General features: G+C 47.3%; 1 protein-coding gene across 1 annotated transcript; it reads left to right on the top strand.

Annotated features, from left to right (window-relative positions):
- The first annotated feature begins 5,878 nt into the window (after positions 1 to 5,878).
- LOC124672980 (ABC transporter C family member 14-like) lies at positions 5,879 to 16,307 on the top strand. Its single transcript, XM_047209124.1, has 12 exons — positions 5,879 to 8,008; positions 8,415 to 8,735; positions 9,077 to 9,163; positions 9,543 to 10,169; positions 11,351 to 11,515; positions 11,619 to 11,913; positions 12,229 to 12,440; positions 12,615 to 12,920; positions 13,002 to 13,065; positions 15,055 to 15,294; positions 15,502 to 15,984; positions 16,098 to 16,307. The coding sequence occupies exons 1-11, from the start codon at positions 5,879 to 5,881 to the stop codon at positions 15,603 to 15,605; spliced, it is 4,551 nt and encodes a 1,516-aa protein (XP_047065080.1). The 3' UTR covers positions 15,606 to 15,984; positions 16,098 to 16,307.
- Positions 16,308 to 16,762: the final 455 nt, after the last annotated feature.

Genomic DNA, 16,762 nt, shown 5'->3' with positions numbered 1-16,762 from the left:
CGAAAACAGCGTTAGTCCGTGTTAGTTGCATCCAAAATACACAAATTAGAGGCAAAACAATGGCAAAAGTGTTCGGGAAAGTAGATACGTTTTGGACGTATCAGGTCCCTCTCAAGCTTTTTGGGAAATTTTGGAGTTTTTGGGTTTCAAGCCCTCCCTAGTGTTCTTCTTGTTCTCTTGATCAAGGAGGACCATGTCTTCGGGTAATGTGCTCTCCCTTTCCCCCTATTCTCTTGTCCTCTTCACACATTGCAATTTCTTGACAAGATTTGAGGAAATTTTAGGGTTAGGGTTAGGGTTTGTCAGTCCTCATGCCTTTAGAGTGTCTCACAACACAATGCACATACTCCACTCTATTGCTATAGTCTATATTCAAGTTTATGAGTTTATGCATGATTTTGTGGTGGAAAATCTGGGCAACACCTCACAAGTCGACAGATCCGGTCACCAGCCCGGTCAACCGGCCTCTCAACCGGCCGGTCCGGCGTGCCGCCCGGTCAACCGGATTGGCAACCGGCTCGTCCGGTCTGCCGCCCGGTTGGACCGGACTGTGCGCCGGATCGCCCAGTTTTTCGCACAATCTCATCAATACACTTGAGTATATGCTATGCGTTTTGGCTTCCCTCTTATTGATGACATGTACACTTACCCCACTGCTATCCTCGCTCTATTTTCTCATTCACAGATAGTTGGAGTGGTGAAGGACGTGGTGCTCCTCCCAAGAGGGGAAGGCCTACGGTGGATCCACCCCGTCGTTCTAGCAGCCGCATGCCTAAAGTACCTCAGACTCATGACACTGGCAGCGCATCTGGGGGAAGAACCAAGCTAGTTGGTGGTAAGAGGAAGGACAAGCATGCCGCCCAAGAGGATGATGAAATAGTGCCACAATTCAATATTGCGGAGGCAAACCGTGTTGATTGGCAGGAACTAAGGACGGTGAATCCGTATCGCTATGAGCAACAGACTTACCTTGGTGGGGACCAGTCCTTCTGGACCAAGACTCAAGCAGCCATATGGGAAGGTTTCTATGACACTCGCGAGTGTATGAAGAATGGCGCTGTTGTGACACCCAAGGCCATCAACCCAGACGAGCTTGCCTTGCATGAAGCCACAAAGTACCGCTTTGTGGTTGAAACTTTGAAGGGTTTGGGACTATATGATCTTGTGTGCCTAAAGCCCGATGAGGAACAAGCTGACAACATCTATTGTCCTCTTCTTGTTCGTCAATTCCATTGCACCGTATTCTTCCATGATGATGAAGATCGCACTATCACTTGGATGACTGGCAAGGAGAAGTACTCATGCACCTACTCTCAGTTCCGTGCAGCCATGGGTTGTGGTGGTGACAATGCTCCAGGGTACAAGATTCATTCTCGGTCTAAGCTTGCTAAGGGTGACATCTCCTTTTGCTATCCTCTGAACCCTACACCCGGGCCTCCCACTATCTCTGGGATGTACTACTCATATCTTGTTCTTGCCAAGATGTTCCGTGAGAGTCTCATCAGCAAGTCTGGCGACACCAGTGAAGTCAGGAACTATCACCTCAATCTTATGTACTATTGCCATCCTGACAGGGTAAGGAAGATTGATGGCTGTGATCTCATTCACTGTGAACTGAAGCGGTCTGTTATGGGTCGCATGACGCCCAACTATGCTCAGTATGTTCAGCGGCTCATCAACTACATTGTACCTGCTCCTCTCAACACACTAGGTGAAAGGGTCATCATGGACCCATTCAGGATCCCCATTCAGGAGGCCACTCGTCCGGATGTTCCCTCCATGATGCCCTCCACTGAGCGCCGTTCCAAGGAACACCATGATCATGATGCTAGCTCCAGCTACTCTCGGCGCCCCAAGCACGGTGTCGCTCGCTTCTTCTCTAGCATGTGGCAAATGTGCAAGAACACCAATGATGTTGCACATCAGAGCCTTGCTGTGAACCAGGAAACAAGGAGGCGACAGAATGAGTTCATGGCCTCACGGAATGCTCCTGTCCCACCTTCTGGACCAGAGATGGAGCCTGTGGTTGCACCTCAGTGGGAGATGCCTCTCCTTACCGATGAGATGATCCAGAACTTTGACTTCTCCATGTATGCTCATGGTGGCCTTCCTCCTAGGACTGCTCGTGCTCCTACTCCTACTGCTGATGATGGTGATGAGGATGAAGGTGATGAGGCTGCACGCGATGATGGCGAGAGCTCCTACTCCTCTGGGCATGAGTTCTATTGATGGGTGCGGTAGCATCTCTCCTCTTTTCTTCGCCTTTTTGGTGTTCCGATACCAAAGGGGGAGAAGAGAGTAGAGTCTCTAGGACCACGGGGTTCTTTGAGTCACAAGCCATGGGTGTTGCTTTATTTGGATTTTATATGGCTTGTGCTTATTTGCTTTGATTTCTCAAGAACCATTTGCTACTTCGAATAATTCGTGTATGGATGTGTATGGACGACTATTATGTGTGCTACTCTATGTTAGGATGATTATGTGTGCTATGCTTATATATCTTGATATGCACATCTCCATACCATGCTTGTTTCCTAAAGATATTGGGGGAGCTTCTCATGTTCCACAAATGGTGCACTTTGCATTCAAACGCAAATTTTCCAAGTGCACACATTATGGGGGAGCTGTCGTAATATCTTATATGGAATCAAGGTTTAGAGCTTATCATAATATCTATATGTGACTCTAGCTCGGTTTGTCATCGTATACCAAAAAGGGGGAGATTGTAAGGGTATTTTACCCTTATCCATTATTTTGGTAACAATGACACCGTGCTAGAGTACTTGGCCTAATGTGTTTATAAGGATAATCTCGTGTATTAGGCAAAGAGGCATAAATGGTGTATCAAAGGAACAAGAAGGCTAAAGGAGACCCCCCACTTCAACAACAATCGAAAAGGGGTCTACAGCAGAAATCCGGTCTGCCGTCCGGTCCAACCGGGCCACCAACCGGCCAGTCCGGCGTGCTGCCCGGTCAACCGGTCGCCAACCGGGGCGAGTCCGGCGCACGGCCCGGTCGACCGGTCGTCAACCGGGCTCCAAACGAGGACCTAACAAATCCGGTTGCCGACCGGTCAGCCGGCCTACCGACCGGCGGGTCCGGCGTGCGGCCCGATCGACCGGTCGCCAACCGGAGGAGCTCCAGGACGACGCAAAGGGAATCCGGTCGCCGGTCCGGTCCGACCGGCCTCACCACCGGGCAGTCCGGTCTGTGGTCCGGTCAACCGGGTTTGTCGAGAGAAAAGCTGAGGTGGCAAGTGACCAACGGCCATATTTCGAAGAACACTATAAATAGGCCTTCTCCTACCTCTGAACTGCTAGGCACTACACTACAAGCCGTTCTTGAGCTCTCTCTCTCTTACTCCATTGCTAGAAACACCAAAAGCCTCGGATCTCCTCCTCCTCCACCCAAACTCAAATCCCTCCGGGAATCGTTAGAGGAGGACCCGATCTACCGTTCTACCAAGCCAAATCTCATTCCCCCTTGTATTCATCGAGAAGCTTGCTTCCTAGGGTTCCTTGGAAACCCTAAGTGGGCAAGAGGAGTCCGGAAGCATCCGGCCGTGGATTTGCTCCGGCAAGATTGTGAAGGTTTGGAGGCTACCTCAAAGTCTACCACAAGTGAGTGAGCTATTCCTTCGTGGGATAGGCTCCGGAGAATAGGGTGAGCCTTCGTGGTGCGGGGAATCCTTCGTGGGACCTCCACTCCTCCAAACGTGATGTACCTTGTTGCAAAGCAAGGGAACACGGGAATACATCCTCGTCTCCGCGTGCTATCGGTTATCTCTAACCGAACTCCTTACTTGTGAGTTAATCGCTCGTGAGAGCCTTCGTGCTCGAGTTAGTTGTATCCTCATATAGGTTGCTTCACCTAGTTTGCATTAGGCTCACCTTTATATTCCGCAAAGCCTAATATTGCAAAGAAAGAATTAAAATCTATAGAAACCTATTCACCCCCCCTCTAGGTTTACCATCTCTATACTTTCAGAATGTCCTCCGGACTAACAGATGTTCCTTGTGGATTGCAGCGCTACCCGAAGCACCGTCGGTATGTCGGCACCCCGATCACGAACTACGCTCAGATGAAGACAATCTTCACCCCCTGGTTTGTGTGCAAGGCGCAGTTGTTCCAGCCTAACTTTGCTGGTCAGGGCTATCGACTTCATTGCAGACAATGAAGCAGAGTATGCCGTCTAGCGCAAGCTGCAGCCACCACAGAGGAGGACCTGGCTTAGGACCTGACTCTGCAATCAGTTTCCTGCTTAGTGCTTCTGCTTCCTTCGTCATGATGTGCTAATTTTGGGAGGTGATCTTGTATCCCTCCATTAGCTAGGACTTGCTACAACCTGATCCCCGGTTTGTAATGATAAACTTGTTCGAGGTGGTATATACTAACCCCTCGTGTGATGAACCTGTGATGCATCACGAAGTAGTTGCTTCGCTCGTGATGCATCGCCCACTAAGTAGTTGATGTGTATTACCAGCACCTTTTGTGATGAACTGGTTCTGATGTGTGATGTTATTCAGTAATGGGTAACCTCACCACTCTAAGTGAAGGGGTTACCATAGCACTGAGCTATCTGCAACCAAACAGGCAGTGGGTTGCACGAGCAGGGAAGGAAGTACTGTAAACGGGCAACCAAACGATGGGACCTGGGTTCCTTCTCCAGTGCGCAAAAGGCCTCACAGGCTACGAACGATCCGGCTTTCATGGCCCACTGCCCGTTCGCGATGCGCAGGTGAGCCCATCTCGCTGGCGCAGTGAGCTAGGAATTGAATGCAGGCTACCAAACGAGCCCATGACGAAGAGCATCGTGGCAGCCAGAACAGGAGGTGATCGTTGTAGGAGACACATATATGAAGAAGAACATCATTGCTTACATGTGCCTCGCCACCTCCATGCATCTGTGACATCCTCCATCGCCTCCTACCTTCTTCCAATTCGAGCGGAGTCTGCTAGGGGAGGATTAGGGAGAGAAGTGATGTGTGTAGCTTTTTGGTAGTGATAGAGAGTTGTGGGTTTCTAGGGGATTGGAGAATGGGAAGGGGATGATATACGAAGGTGGGATAGACCGATAGGTGTCGAAAATCTAACCGGTCAGTACATGATCTAATGGCTCCGATCGTGATTTTCAGATTTGCAGAATGTGGCCTGTTTTCACGTGACACGTTCCCCTACCCTTCTGCAATCGCAGCGATAAGAAATAATTTGGAGAGCTCTCACAAAAAAACATACCGCTTATGTTTGTACCTACATTCCGGTGGACTCAGTAATTCTCACTTCACCGATTTTTAAGTTTACTATAACTGTTAAATGGATATAAAAAAATAACCCACGCAAAAAACAACTACATTGCACCCCTATGGCCTTTTGCTAAAACCTATAATTATTTAGCTAAACTTTATTTATTTATGATAAAATAAAATATATATACCTATAATTATATGAACACTTTTCCGCTTTTTTAATCAAATTTTATAAAAGCATATCAAAATTTATCTAAATATATAGATATATATAGACACTTTACAGATATATCTGTATTCAAATAAATTTTGCACTGTTTTTGTTTAGGGAGGGACTAGAAAAAGACCCACGAAGGAAAGCACTATAGAAAATGAATGCGATTCTTCCGACCGCCCGGGAATCAACGACGGCCCGTGCTCGGCTGCTCCCTCCATTCCACGGAACCATTTCCCGCTGTCGTCTTTTGCTGGACGCCGGTACGTGTCATCTACCCCGATGCTTGTTCAAAAAAGAATAAAGACTTTACCACCACAACTGACACCAGAAAACCCCGACAGGACGCGCAACTAATGTGACACAAGGCGGCGCCCTCCGCTCCGCACCCTGCCAACCCACGCCGACCACCGCCGCCATGCTCAGTGGATCCTCCGTCCCATGGTGGCTCGCCACCACGGCTTGCGTCCCGCCGCCGCACCCGTCCCTCCCCGACCGCCTCGCCTTCCTCCTCCTCTCGCCCTGCCCACAGCGCGCGCTCCTCGCCACCGTCGACGTCCTCTTCCTCCTCGCCGCGCTCGCCCTCTCCCTCCGCGCCCGCCTCCTCCTCCCCCGATCCTCCCACGACGACCACGAGCCCCTCCTCGCCAAGCCAGCGCCGCCGCACCGACGCGGGACGAGGAGCTTCCGGCACAGCCTCGCGCTCGCGGCCTCCACGGCGCTCGCGGCCGGTTCGCTCCTCCTGCTCGCGCTCGCGGCCCTGCGCCTCTCCCCGCGGGACGCGTCATTGCGCGCCGTCCAGTGTGCCTTCCTCGCCGCGCACCTCCTCGCGCACCTCGCGGCCGCGGGGACCGTCGCGGCCGAGAAGGCGGCGTCAGCGTCGCGCTCCCACCCGAAGCACCTCCGCCTCTTCTGGCTCGCCACCTCGGCCATCTCCGCGCTCTTCTCCGGGTCCGCCGCCGCTCGGTACGCCTTCGGTGTCCCCATACTCCCCGACGACCCCGTCGCGTTCGCGGGGCTCGTCCTCTCGCTGCCCCTGCTCTACTTCGCGGTCCACGGCTCCACGGGTCTGGGCCACGACGCTGCGTCCGCCGCCGCCGCCGAGGAAGAACCGAGCGGCGCTTCTTCTGCTTACGCGACGGCGTCGTGGCTCTCGCTGGCGACCTTCAGCTGGATCGGCCCGCTCATCACCAAGGGCTCCACAGCAACGCTCAGCGACAAGGACGTCCCGCCCGTGGCGCCGGCCGACACTACCGAGGCCGCGTACGCGCTCTTCCTCTCCAACTGGCCCAGCTCCAGCTCCTCCAAGCCCGGCCACCCGGTGGCCGCCGCGCTGCTGCGCTCCTTCTGGCCGCAGCTCCTGCTCGTCGCCGCGCTCGGCGTGGCGCACATCTCCGTCATGTACATCGGCCCGTCGCTGCTGGACCGCTTCGTGCACTTCGTGCGCCGCGGCGGGGGCGCGGCGGAGGGGCTGCGGCTCGTGGCCGTCCTGCTCGCCGGGAAGGCCGCCGAGACGCTGGCGTCGCACCACTACGAGTTCCAGGGCCACAAGCTCGGGATGCGCGTCCGGGCGGCCCTGCTCGCGGCCGTGTACCGCAAGTCGCTGCGGCTCTCCACGGGCGCGCGCCGCGCGCACGGCGCCGGCGCCATCGTCAACTACATGGAGGTGGACGCCGAGGAGGTGTCCAGCGTCACGTACCAGCTCCACAACCTCTGGCTCATGCCGCTGCAGATCGCCGTCGCGCTCGCCCTCCTCTACGCGCACCTCGGCCCCGCCGTGCTCACCGCCGTCGCCGCCATCGCCGTGGTCACCGTCGTCGTGGCATTCGCGAACCGCCGCAACCTCGAGTACCAGTCCAAGTTCCTCGGCAAGCGCGACGAGCGCATGAAGGCCATCACCCAGCTGCTCAACTACATGCGCGTCATCAAGCTGCAGGCGTGGGAGGAGACGTTCGGCTCCAAGGTTCGCCACCTCAGGGAGGCCGAGCTCGGGTGGCTCGCCAAGTCCATGTACTTCATGTGTGCCAACACCGTCGTGCTCTGGAGTGGTCCGCTCGTCATGACCGTGCTCGTCTTCGGCACATGCGTGCTCACAGGTGTAGAGCTGGATGCTGGCAAGGTGTTCACGGCCACCGCCTTCTTCCGAATGCTCGATGGACCTATGCAGAGCTTTCCGGAGGCGATCGCGGCTATCACGCAGGCCACCGTGTCGCTTGGAAGGCTTGACAGGTACCTGCTTGATGCAGAGCTCGATGATGCTACGGTGGAGCATGTCCTTGACTCTGGCATTGGAGCAGACCGGGTGGTGGTGGAGGTGCATGATGGCACGTTAGCGTGGGACATGAGGGGCAAGAAGGAGAATGAAACGGAACAAGAGGACGAGGATGAGACTATTGTGGAGGAAACACCCGTGTTAGAGACAGTGTTGAAGGGGATTAATATGGAGGTAAGAAGAGGTGAGCTTGCAGCGGTGGTTGGAACGGTCGGGTCTGGCAAGTCGTCGCTGCTGTCCTGTATTATGGGGGAGATGGACAAGGTTTCAGGCAAGGTAAAAGTGTTACTTCTTATACAAATAGACATCTTTGTTGATCAAAATACTATGCTATTTGCTCGTGCAACATTCTTCTTATTTTTTGAGAATTATTTATGCAACGTTCACAAATTGAGGTCTTTGCCACTTAAAGTTGGATGCAAATTGAGTGCAAGGTCAGTTCTTGTGAAATCGGGGGCAATGGCTGAAGTCTCACCCGGTAGAAAACAGTGGTTTAATACAGTTATGATACTCCTAGGGATGGCTATTCAAGTATCAATAAGGAATTCTTGAATCACACCAGGAATTAGATGATACCTTCTTGGCTTCATAAATTAAGGAACGTCTAGTGATACGCATTAGGCTACAGATTTTTCATATTTATCTTATTCTCTATATGTCCTCGTGCTTCTTTTCTTAACAGCTTAGGGTATGTGGTAGTACTGCATATGTTGCACAGACAGCTTGGATCCAAAATGGGACCATTCAAGAGAATATTTTATTCGGCCGGCCAATGGATCCTGAAAGATATAAAGAAGTCACACGGTCTTGCTGCCTGGAAAAAGACTTGGAAATGATGGAATTCGGTGACCAGACAGAAATAGGAGAGCGAGGAATCAATCTCAGTGGTGGACAGAAACAGCGCATTCAGCTTGCCAGAGCAGTTTATCAAAAATGCGATATATATCTCCTTGATGATGTCTTCAGTGCTGTAGATGCACACACCGGCTCATATATCTTCAAGGTAAATTCTTTTTTGCTTCTTCCAAGAATTTGATTTGATGATACTGGGGTACTCTCCTTTCGTCATTGTATTTTACCAATCACTATTCTAATATGTAACAATTAAATAAATAATAAGCAAGAGTTAGGGCAATATTTGTGAAATGCATATGATGGTTGTTCTTCTATGCTGTTCTAACTAAGAACAAATGAATGAAGTAGCTCCCTATTTGTATGTACAAGGTTGAAGTAACTCTCTCGGTATAACTACTACTGATATCAACTAATCAAAGTGAACCTTTTGTTATTATATGCCACATATTTTGAATGGTATCACACGGGTGAGCTTAATTTGTGCTGCAGGAATGTCTAAGGGGCATGCTCAAGGGGAAGACCATCTTGCTTGTAACTCACCAAGTGGATTTCCTGCATAATGCCGACACCATATTCGTAAGTTTATCGTCTTTCTGGTGAAAATAGGAGCCATTGAAGTGTTTTTTGTTTTGTTTCTTCCAAAGCAAGAGGCCAGGAGGCAGTTATGCTCTTGCATTATCTAAGAAAAGCATCTACACATTCTTTATACAAAAAAGAAAAAAGTTAGTGTACTTTGTAAGTATCTGTCCACAGTCTAAAGCTGGCTCTGGTGTTATTATGCTAAGCTTCATATCATTCTTGTATACAATTATATGAAAAGTTAGTTCTTACGATTACTTCTCAGCATACTGTTGTACTATCCAGTGTCCAGCAAGAGAAAAATTTCAAATTTTATACGAAACAAACCAACATAAACAACGGTGTACTCATGTTTTTACCATGTGAATATAAGCAGGTCATGAAAGATGGTATGATTGCACAGTCAGGAAAGTATGATGAGTTACTAGAAGCAGGTGCAGGTTTTTCGGCTCTTGTTGCTGCTCATGATAGTTCAATGGAACTGGTGGAACAGGGTCGACAAGTGGAGAAGACTAGACATTCTCAGCCTGCTGCAGTAATCAGAATCCCCTCTCTCCACTCTACATCCATCGGAAAGGGCGAGAAGCTGATCGTTGCACCAGAAATAGAAGCAGCCACTTCCAAGATTATACAAGAAGAGGAAAGAGAAAGTGGCCAAGTAAGTTGGCGTGTGTACAAGCTATACCTGACGGAGGCTTGGGGTTGGTGGGGGATTGTGGGCATATTTGGATTATCATTGGTGTGGCAAGCTTCTGATATGGCTAGTGACTATTGGCTTTCATATGAAACATCAGGCAGCATCCCGTTTAATCCTTCCTTGTTTATTGGAGTGTATTTTGCCATAGCTGGTGTTTCAATGGTCCTTCAAGTAATTAAGACTTTTCTCGAGACAGTGTTGGGTCTTCAAACAGCTCAGATCTTTTTCAGTAAGATGTTTGACAGCATTTTGCATGCCCCAATGTCATTTTTTGACACCACTCCTTCAGGAAGGATTCTTAGCCGGGTAAATATCTTGTATGATTTATTTGGTTATAGCATGAACTTGCCCATTTGCCTAAGTTGATTATATGTTACTAACTTGGCAAACCTTATTTTTCTGGTCCATTCTATTAAATTAAATAAGTGCTAACAGAGCTAGTTTGACTTGTAAGCTTTTCTGTACTTGTACTCTGAAATATATTTTTTTCTCGAAAAGGGGATAATCACCCCAGCCTTTGCATCGTGGTGATCCACACGGCCTTTATTAATAGATTCAGTGTCAACACATAAGTATGTGGTACAGAATTCACGGACCACTCATGATCAATACATAAATCAACCATGAGAACATCAAAAAATCTGAAAACTAAGCCAACTAAGCATCCTGTAGTCGACTAGTGTGACACCAGCCAGCCTGGGACAAGATAGCTTGTGCGACCGTTTGGAGATGGTTGCATCCAGTATCCATAAACACCCGCTGGTCCTGAGGAAGGAGTAACGCCCACAGTTGCACCCAGTGGACCACCATATGAATAACCTGCATAATATTGAAAGAAGTTGAATTGTTAAACACAATATTATTCCGACAACATTTCGTACAACACTTCCAATTTCTTCTTGCAAGATTATCTTTAGTTAACAAAACCTTATTATTAAGAAACCACATAATTTTTTTTATCTTTAGCGGTATTTTAAGCTTCCATAAATATTTTCGCAGGAAAGGAGTATGGTCATTCATCAAGTCTCCATACATAGATTTGACAGTGAATAAGCCTGAGGTTGTAAGGTTCCAAACAAAACTATCCGTTTGATCCTGAAGAGTAACATTCATCAAACGTCTACACAAATGCAACCAATCCATCCATTTGTTCCTATGCAATACCCTCCGAAATTGAATATTCAGAGGTACCTGAGCTAACACATCCACAGCCAAGACATTTCTATGTTGCGCTATATGATATAAAGATGGATATTGCTGTGCCAAAGTTTTATCTCCCAACCAAACATCCTCCCAAAATCTAACAGTTGAACCATCACCTAACTTAAAGTGGCCTCGTGCAAAGAAATCATCTTTCACTCCCGAAATATATGGAAAGAAAGAATATGTTCTAGTTTTTGTTTTGCAAGATCAGGAGTGTGTGTTACGCAATTATTTTGCTATGTACTGAAGTACTGAGTTGATACCTCCCCCTTGTCTTTTTTCAGGCATCATCTGACCAAACAACCATAGATGATGTGCTGGCCTTTTTTGTTGGCCTGACAATTTCAATGTACATTTCAGTATTTAGCACCATTATTGTTACTTGCCAGGTCGCTTGGCCATCAGTTATAGCTGTAATTCCACTCTTGCTACTGAGCATTTGGTACAGGGTATGCATGCTCTTCTTCTAAAGCTCACCTCAAAACACCTTAGTTAATTCTGCTCATAGAAACAGATTGCTCAATATAACTTGCAATTTCCCCTTTTCTGCAGAATCAATATCTTGCCACTTCACGGGAGCTAACTCGACTTGAAGGAGTAACCAAAGCACCGATTATTGATCACTTCACTGAGACTGTTGTAGGTGCGACAACCATAAGATGTTTCAACAAGGAAAGTGAATTTTTCCAGGAGAATTTAGACAGAATCAATTCAAGTTTGCGCATGAACTTCCACAACTATGCAGCAAACGAGTGGCTTGGGTTCCGGCTGGAGCTGCTTGGAACACTTGTATTGTCAATAACAGCTTTTCTCATGATTAGCTTGCCTAGCAATTTTATCAAGAAAGGTACAACTGAATATATATAATAGATCTGACCGTACTGTAACATAGATCAGCGGCTATATCATGTCAGGATAAATACACTAATTTGCGCTTCATTAAATTCAGCAGCTGCCCCCTAATAATAGAATGCAGTACTGCATTTTTGGGTTGTCTTGATGTTAGTTAATAGGATGAAGATATTCTCATGAGTTGGATAACTTTATTTTAAAGATAGGACAATGCATTTTAAAATGATATATCCAGTAAAGTAATCTTTGTGATTTAAGATCATGAGCTTTATATAGCCAGGAGGAAGTGATGTGTGCTATGTTTTTACAGAATTTGTTGGCATGTCTCTTTCATATGGCCTTGCTCTCAATTTTGTGGTTTACTACGCAATATCCATCAGCTGTATGCTAGAAAATTACATGGTTGCCGTGGAGAGGGTAAATCAGTTCAGCACTCTTCCTTCTGAGGCAGCGTGGAAAAAAGACGACCACCCTCCTCTGTATTGGCCCACTCATGGAGATATTGATATCAATGATTTAAAGGTTAGAAGGTCAAGTACTTAAATATGAAGTCCTGTACTTTCTTATTTATTTCACATAAATTTGGTTCAACTACTGGTCTATTTTACACTCAATACAGTGTAGAATGTTTTGAATATTTGTCTTTGGGGATTTATTCAATCAGTTGAGCTCATTACCCCAATTTTATCCTTTCAGGTCAGGTATCGACCAAATACGCCTCTAATTCTGAAAGGCATCACTGTCAGCATTAGAGGTGGTGAAAAGATAGGCGTTGTTGGAAGGACAGGCAGTGGCAAATCAACTTTGATTCAAGCATTCTTCAGGCTTTTAGAGCCTGCAGAGGGGAAGATAATCATTGATGGAGTAGACATCTGTGCATTGGGTCTACATGATCTGAGGTCCCGCTTCGGCATAATTCCCCAGGAACCAGTACTCTTTGAGGGGACAATTCGAAGTAACATTGATCCAATTGGGCAGTTTTCAGATTCTGAAATATGGCAGGTACTGTGTAAAATGTTTGTTCTATCCTTCCTCCTTAGTGATTGGCTAATTAGCTGTTGGAATTACATCACATGTTTGCAGGCTCTGGAGCATTGCCAACTGAAGGATGTAGTAGCTTCTAAAGCTCAAAAGCTTGACGCTCTAGGTTTGCCATTAATATACTTGTGTTGTGTTTTTGTTCACATAATTTGCATCTTCCACTCAGGCTTAATTTCTTAATATGTTTCCCCGAAGTGGTGTCGGAAGAAGTGTTGTGTAGTTGTCAGTTAAGATCATTTACTAGTCCAAAGTTCTGAACCGCCGCCCCTTTTCAAATCATAAATGGGATAAATAGTGCAGATAGTAACATTAATAACGTAACAAACCTCTAGGCTGTCAATATCATGACTTCTACATATTTGGCAACCAATCCTCTTCAAACCATAGTCCATAGTTACCATGTACAGGAAACAGTGAATACACCTCCGTATCTTAACAAAATATTTAGTTTGGAGATACTTTACTATGATAGTTGCCAAATGGACACTGACAATGCGAAAAATAAACCAGAGCTTAATAACTGAATCCAAATGAACAGTGAATAGACGGCCCCCTCGCGTTCGCTCCCAGGGCGACGTCATGGGCCCCAAACCCTAGCGCCGCCAGCCCCCCCCCCCCCCCCCCCGCGTCCTCTCCCTCCACCTCTGCCGTCGGCGCTGGCCACAATGGCGGCGGGCCCCGGCGCCAAACGTGCCTGGGGGAAGATGGAGGCGGCGGCCACCGGTTTCGACGCGCTCTGCGTCTAGGACGGCGACCCTAGACGAGCGGCGGCGGCTACTCCTCCACAACCTCCGGCAACGGATCCTCCACGGCCTCCGGCAATGGTTGGTGGCGGCGGCTATTGGATCTTGTACCCACCGAGATCCATCGTCGGCTTCAGTCGGCGGCGCGAGGAAGGGGCGGCGATTTGCGGGCGAGGATGGTGTGGTTGCGGCGGCCGCCGTCCACCGAGTCCTCCTTCATCGGCAATGGCGGCGTGAGGGCCTGTTCGTCTGCTTCGGGCTTGAAGGTGGTGGTCCTAGGGTTCTTCTTCTGCGGAGATGAAGACCTACCAGATGCCGATCCTTTTTTATCTAGCTGGAGTGTTCAGTTCCGGAAGGCTCCACTGGCAAATGGAATAACGCATATTTTGCCTGGATTGGGTGGTATTCGGTCGCGCGTACCCATGCTTTTATTCCGACTGTTTGGTTCTGGAGGGAGCGGCGTGAAGCTCTTTTCTATGTTGACACCAAGTGACATTGGATCCATGGTGAAAATCAGAAGAAGAGAATATCATGAAGGCCAGATGGGAGGACTAGCTAAGGGAGGTTCAAGTTTCCGCGTTGTGGAGGGGCTTGCTTTGTGTTCCGGGCTTGACAATAGTGTATGAAAGTGGGCAGTGTATGAAAGTGGGGGCGATAGCACAGGTGAAGTTCAGAGTCCTACCTTTCAGGGTGAAAACCTAAGGCCTGGCGTTAACTGGTTGTGCCTGGCAATGACCTTGTTGGAGGCATTGTTTTGAGAGCGGGGACTATCTTCACGGTGAAAACCTAAGATCGTTGGTCGGGCGACGACGGTGCTGGAGCACTGTTTCCTTCTTGAAGGCGTCGCTTTTGGAGAGTTTGTATTTCAGGTGTTGTCTTGGTGGTGGATGTATTGCTGTTGTTAGGCATGAGATACTTAGTGGGACTTTTGTATCTTAGTTTTCTTTTCTTTTGTTTTGGTTGTGTGCACCCGTACTGCCATTAGAGTATTGCGTTGTTGCAGAGGCTGGGTGTAATTGATATCTTTGATATTAATATATTCCCTTTGTCGGAAAAAACTGAATCCAAATTGCACGGCCTAAATTCAGAACTATCAATTTGCATAAGAGCATAAAATAATTTTCCATTTTACGGAATAAACGCACATTGATCAAATAAAAATATTTGGGCACTACTGGTTTGTATATTATTGCCAAGCACACTATATATGTGATTTATGGTCAGGCAAAGAAGCTAAAATTTACATAAAAATATGATGCCAATACAATCACGAATTACTATTCCTTCTGCTAATTATTCTATTTTACTAGGCAGTTGATATATAATGCCCATTCCATCTATATTCTTTGCAGTGGCTGATAGTGGGGAGAACTGGAGCGTAGGCCAAAGACAGCTTCTTTGTCTTGGTCGTGTAATATTGAAGCAGAATCAAGTCTTATTCATGGATGAGGCAACTGCTTCAGTCGATTCTCAAACTGACGCCGCAATCCAGAAGATCACGCGAGAACAATTTTCATCATGTACAATAATCAGCATCGCACACAGAATACCAACCGTCATGGATTGCGATAGAGTTTTGGTGTTGGACGCAGGTAGGTCTCTTTAATGCCCCTGCTTTTGATAGACAATTAATCGTTCTCTGCCAGTAAACTACCTTTTCATTTTCTTAAATAAAGATGGAACGTTTGCTAGGTAGGTCTAGTTCAGAGAACTGAAATCCTGTTTTTCGCTTGGTTCAGTTAGCCATGTCATTTCTTCTTCGGAATTCTCCATTCTAAAATCTCAGTATTTCTGTTCAGGCCTGGTAAAGGAATTTGATGAGCCTTCGAAGTTGATCGAACAGCCGTCCTCCCTCTTCGGGGCGATGGTCCAAGAGTATGCAGATCGCTCGTCCAACCTCTAGTACTTGCTTCCTCGTGCTGCAGACATTAGGAAATAAGTAAGCGTCGTTTTGGTAGGTTGGCTACTCGAGTGTATGTTAAGCGGAATACATCAAGAAATAAAAGTAGATGTTCAGTAAATGTTTGTTGAGTGTGCCCTGTAGCTTTATAGTTTTTTATTTCGAATTTTCAATAAGACCACCAATTTCAAAAAGAGGGGCAAGTCTAAGGACAAGGTAAATTTCAAGAAGGGAGGCAAGAAAGCTGCTGCACCTCATAAGAAGTCCAAGGCTGGCCCTCGGCCTGATACTATGTGCTATTACTTCAAGGGCGATGGGCACTGGAAGCGGAACTGCTCCAAGTACCTGACAGATCTGAAGAACGGCAACATCAAGAAGAAAGGTATATTTGATATACATGTTATTGATGTGTATCTTACTAGTAATTGTAGTACTGCCGGTGTATTTGATACTGGTTCGGTTGGTTCGGTTGCTCATATGTGTAATTCGAAACAGGAACTGCAGAATAAATGAAGACTAGCAAGCGATGAGGTGACGATGCAGGTTGGAAATGGCTCCAAGGTTGATGTGATCGCCATCGGCACGCTCCCACTTCATCTACCTTCGGGATTAGTTTTAAATCTGAATAATTTTTATTTGGTGCATGCGTTAAGCGGGAACATTATATCTGGATCTTGTTTGTTGCAACATGGTTATTCATTTAAGTCTGAGAAAAATGGTTGTTCGATTTATCTGAGTAATATCTTTTATGGTCATGCACCTGACATGTTATTAAATCTCGATGGTAGTGATACACATGTTCATAACATTGATTCTAAACGATTAAAACTGAATGATAATTCTACATACATGTGGCACTATCGTCTTGGTCACATTGGAGTGAAGCGCATGAAGAAACTCCATTCCAATGGAATTCTAGAATCACTTGATTTTGAATCACTTGAAAGATGCAAAACATGTCTAATGGGAAAAATGACTAAGACTCCATTCATTGGGATACATGACCGAGCTATAGACTTACTGGAAATAATACATACCGATGTGTGCGGTCCAATAAGTGTAGCATCGCACGGTGGATATTGTTATGTTCTTACTTTTACAGATGACTTGAGTAGATATGGGTATATCTACTTTATGAAACATAAATCCGAAACTTTAGA

The sequence above is a fragment of the Lolium rigidum genome, chromosome 7 (assembly GCF_022539505.1).
Source record: "Lolium rigidum isolate FL_2022 chromosome 7, APGP_CSIRO_Lrig_0.1, whole genome shotgun sequence".
Taxonomy (NCBI): Eukaryota; Viridiplantae; Streptophyta; class Magnoliopsida; order Poales; family Poaceae; genus Lolium; species Lolium rigidum.
This window is presented reverse-complemented; position numbering and strand designations above follow the sequence as displayed.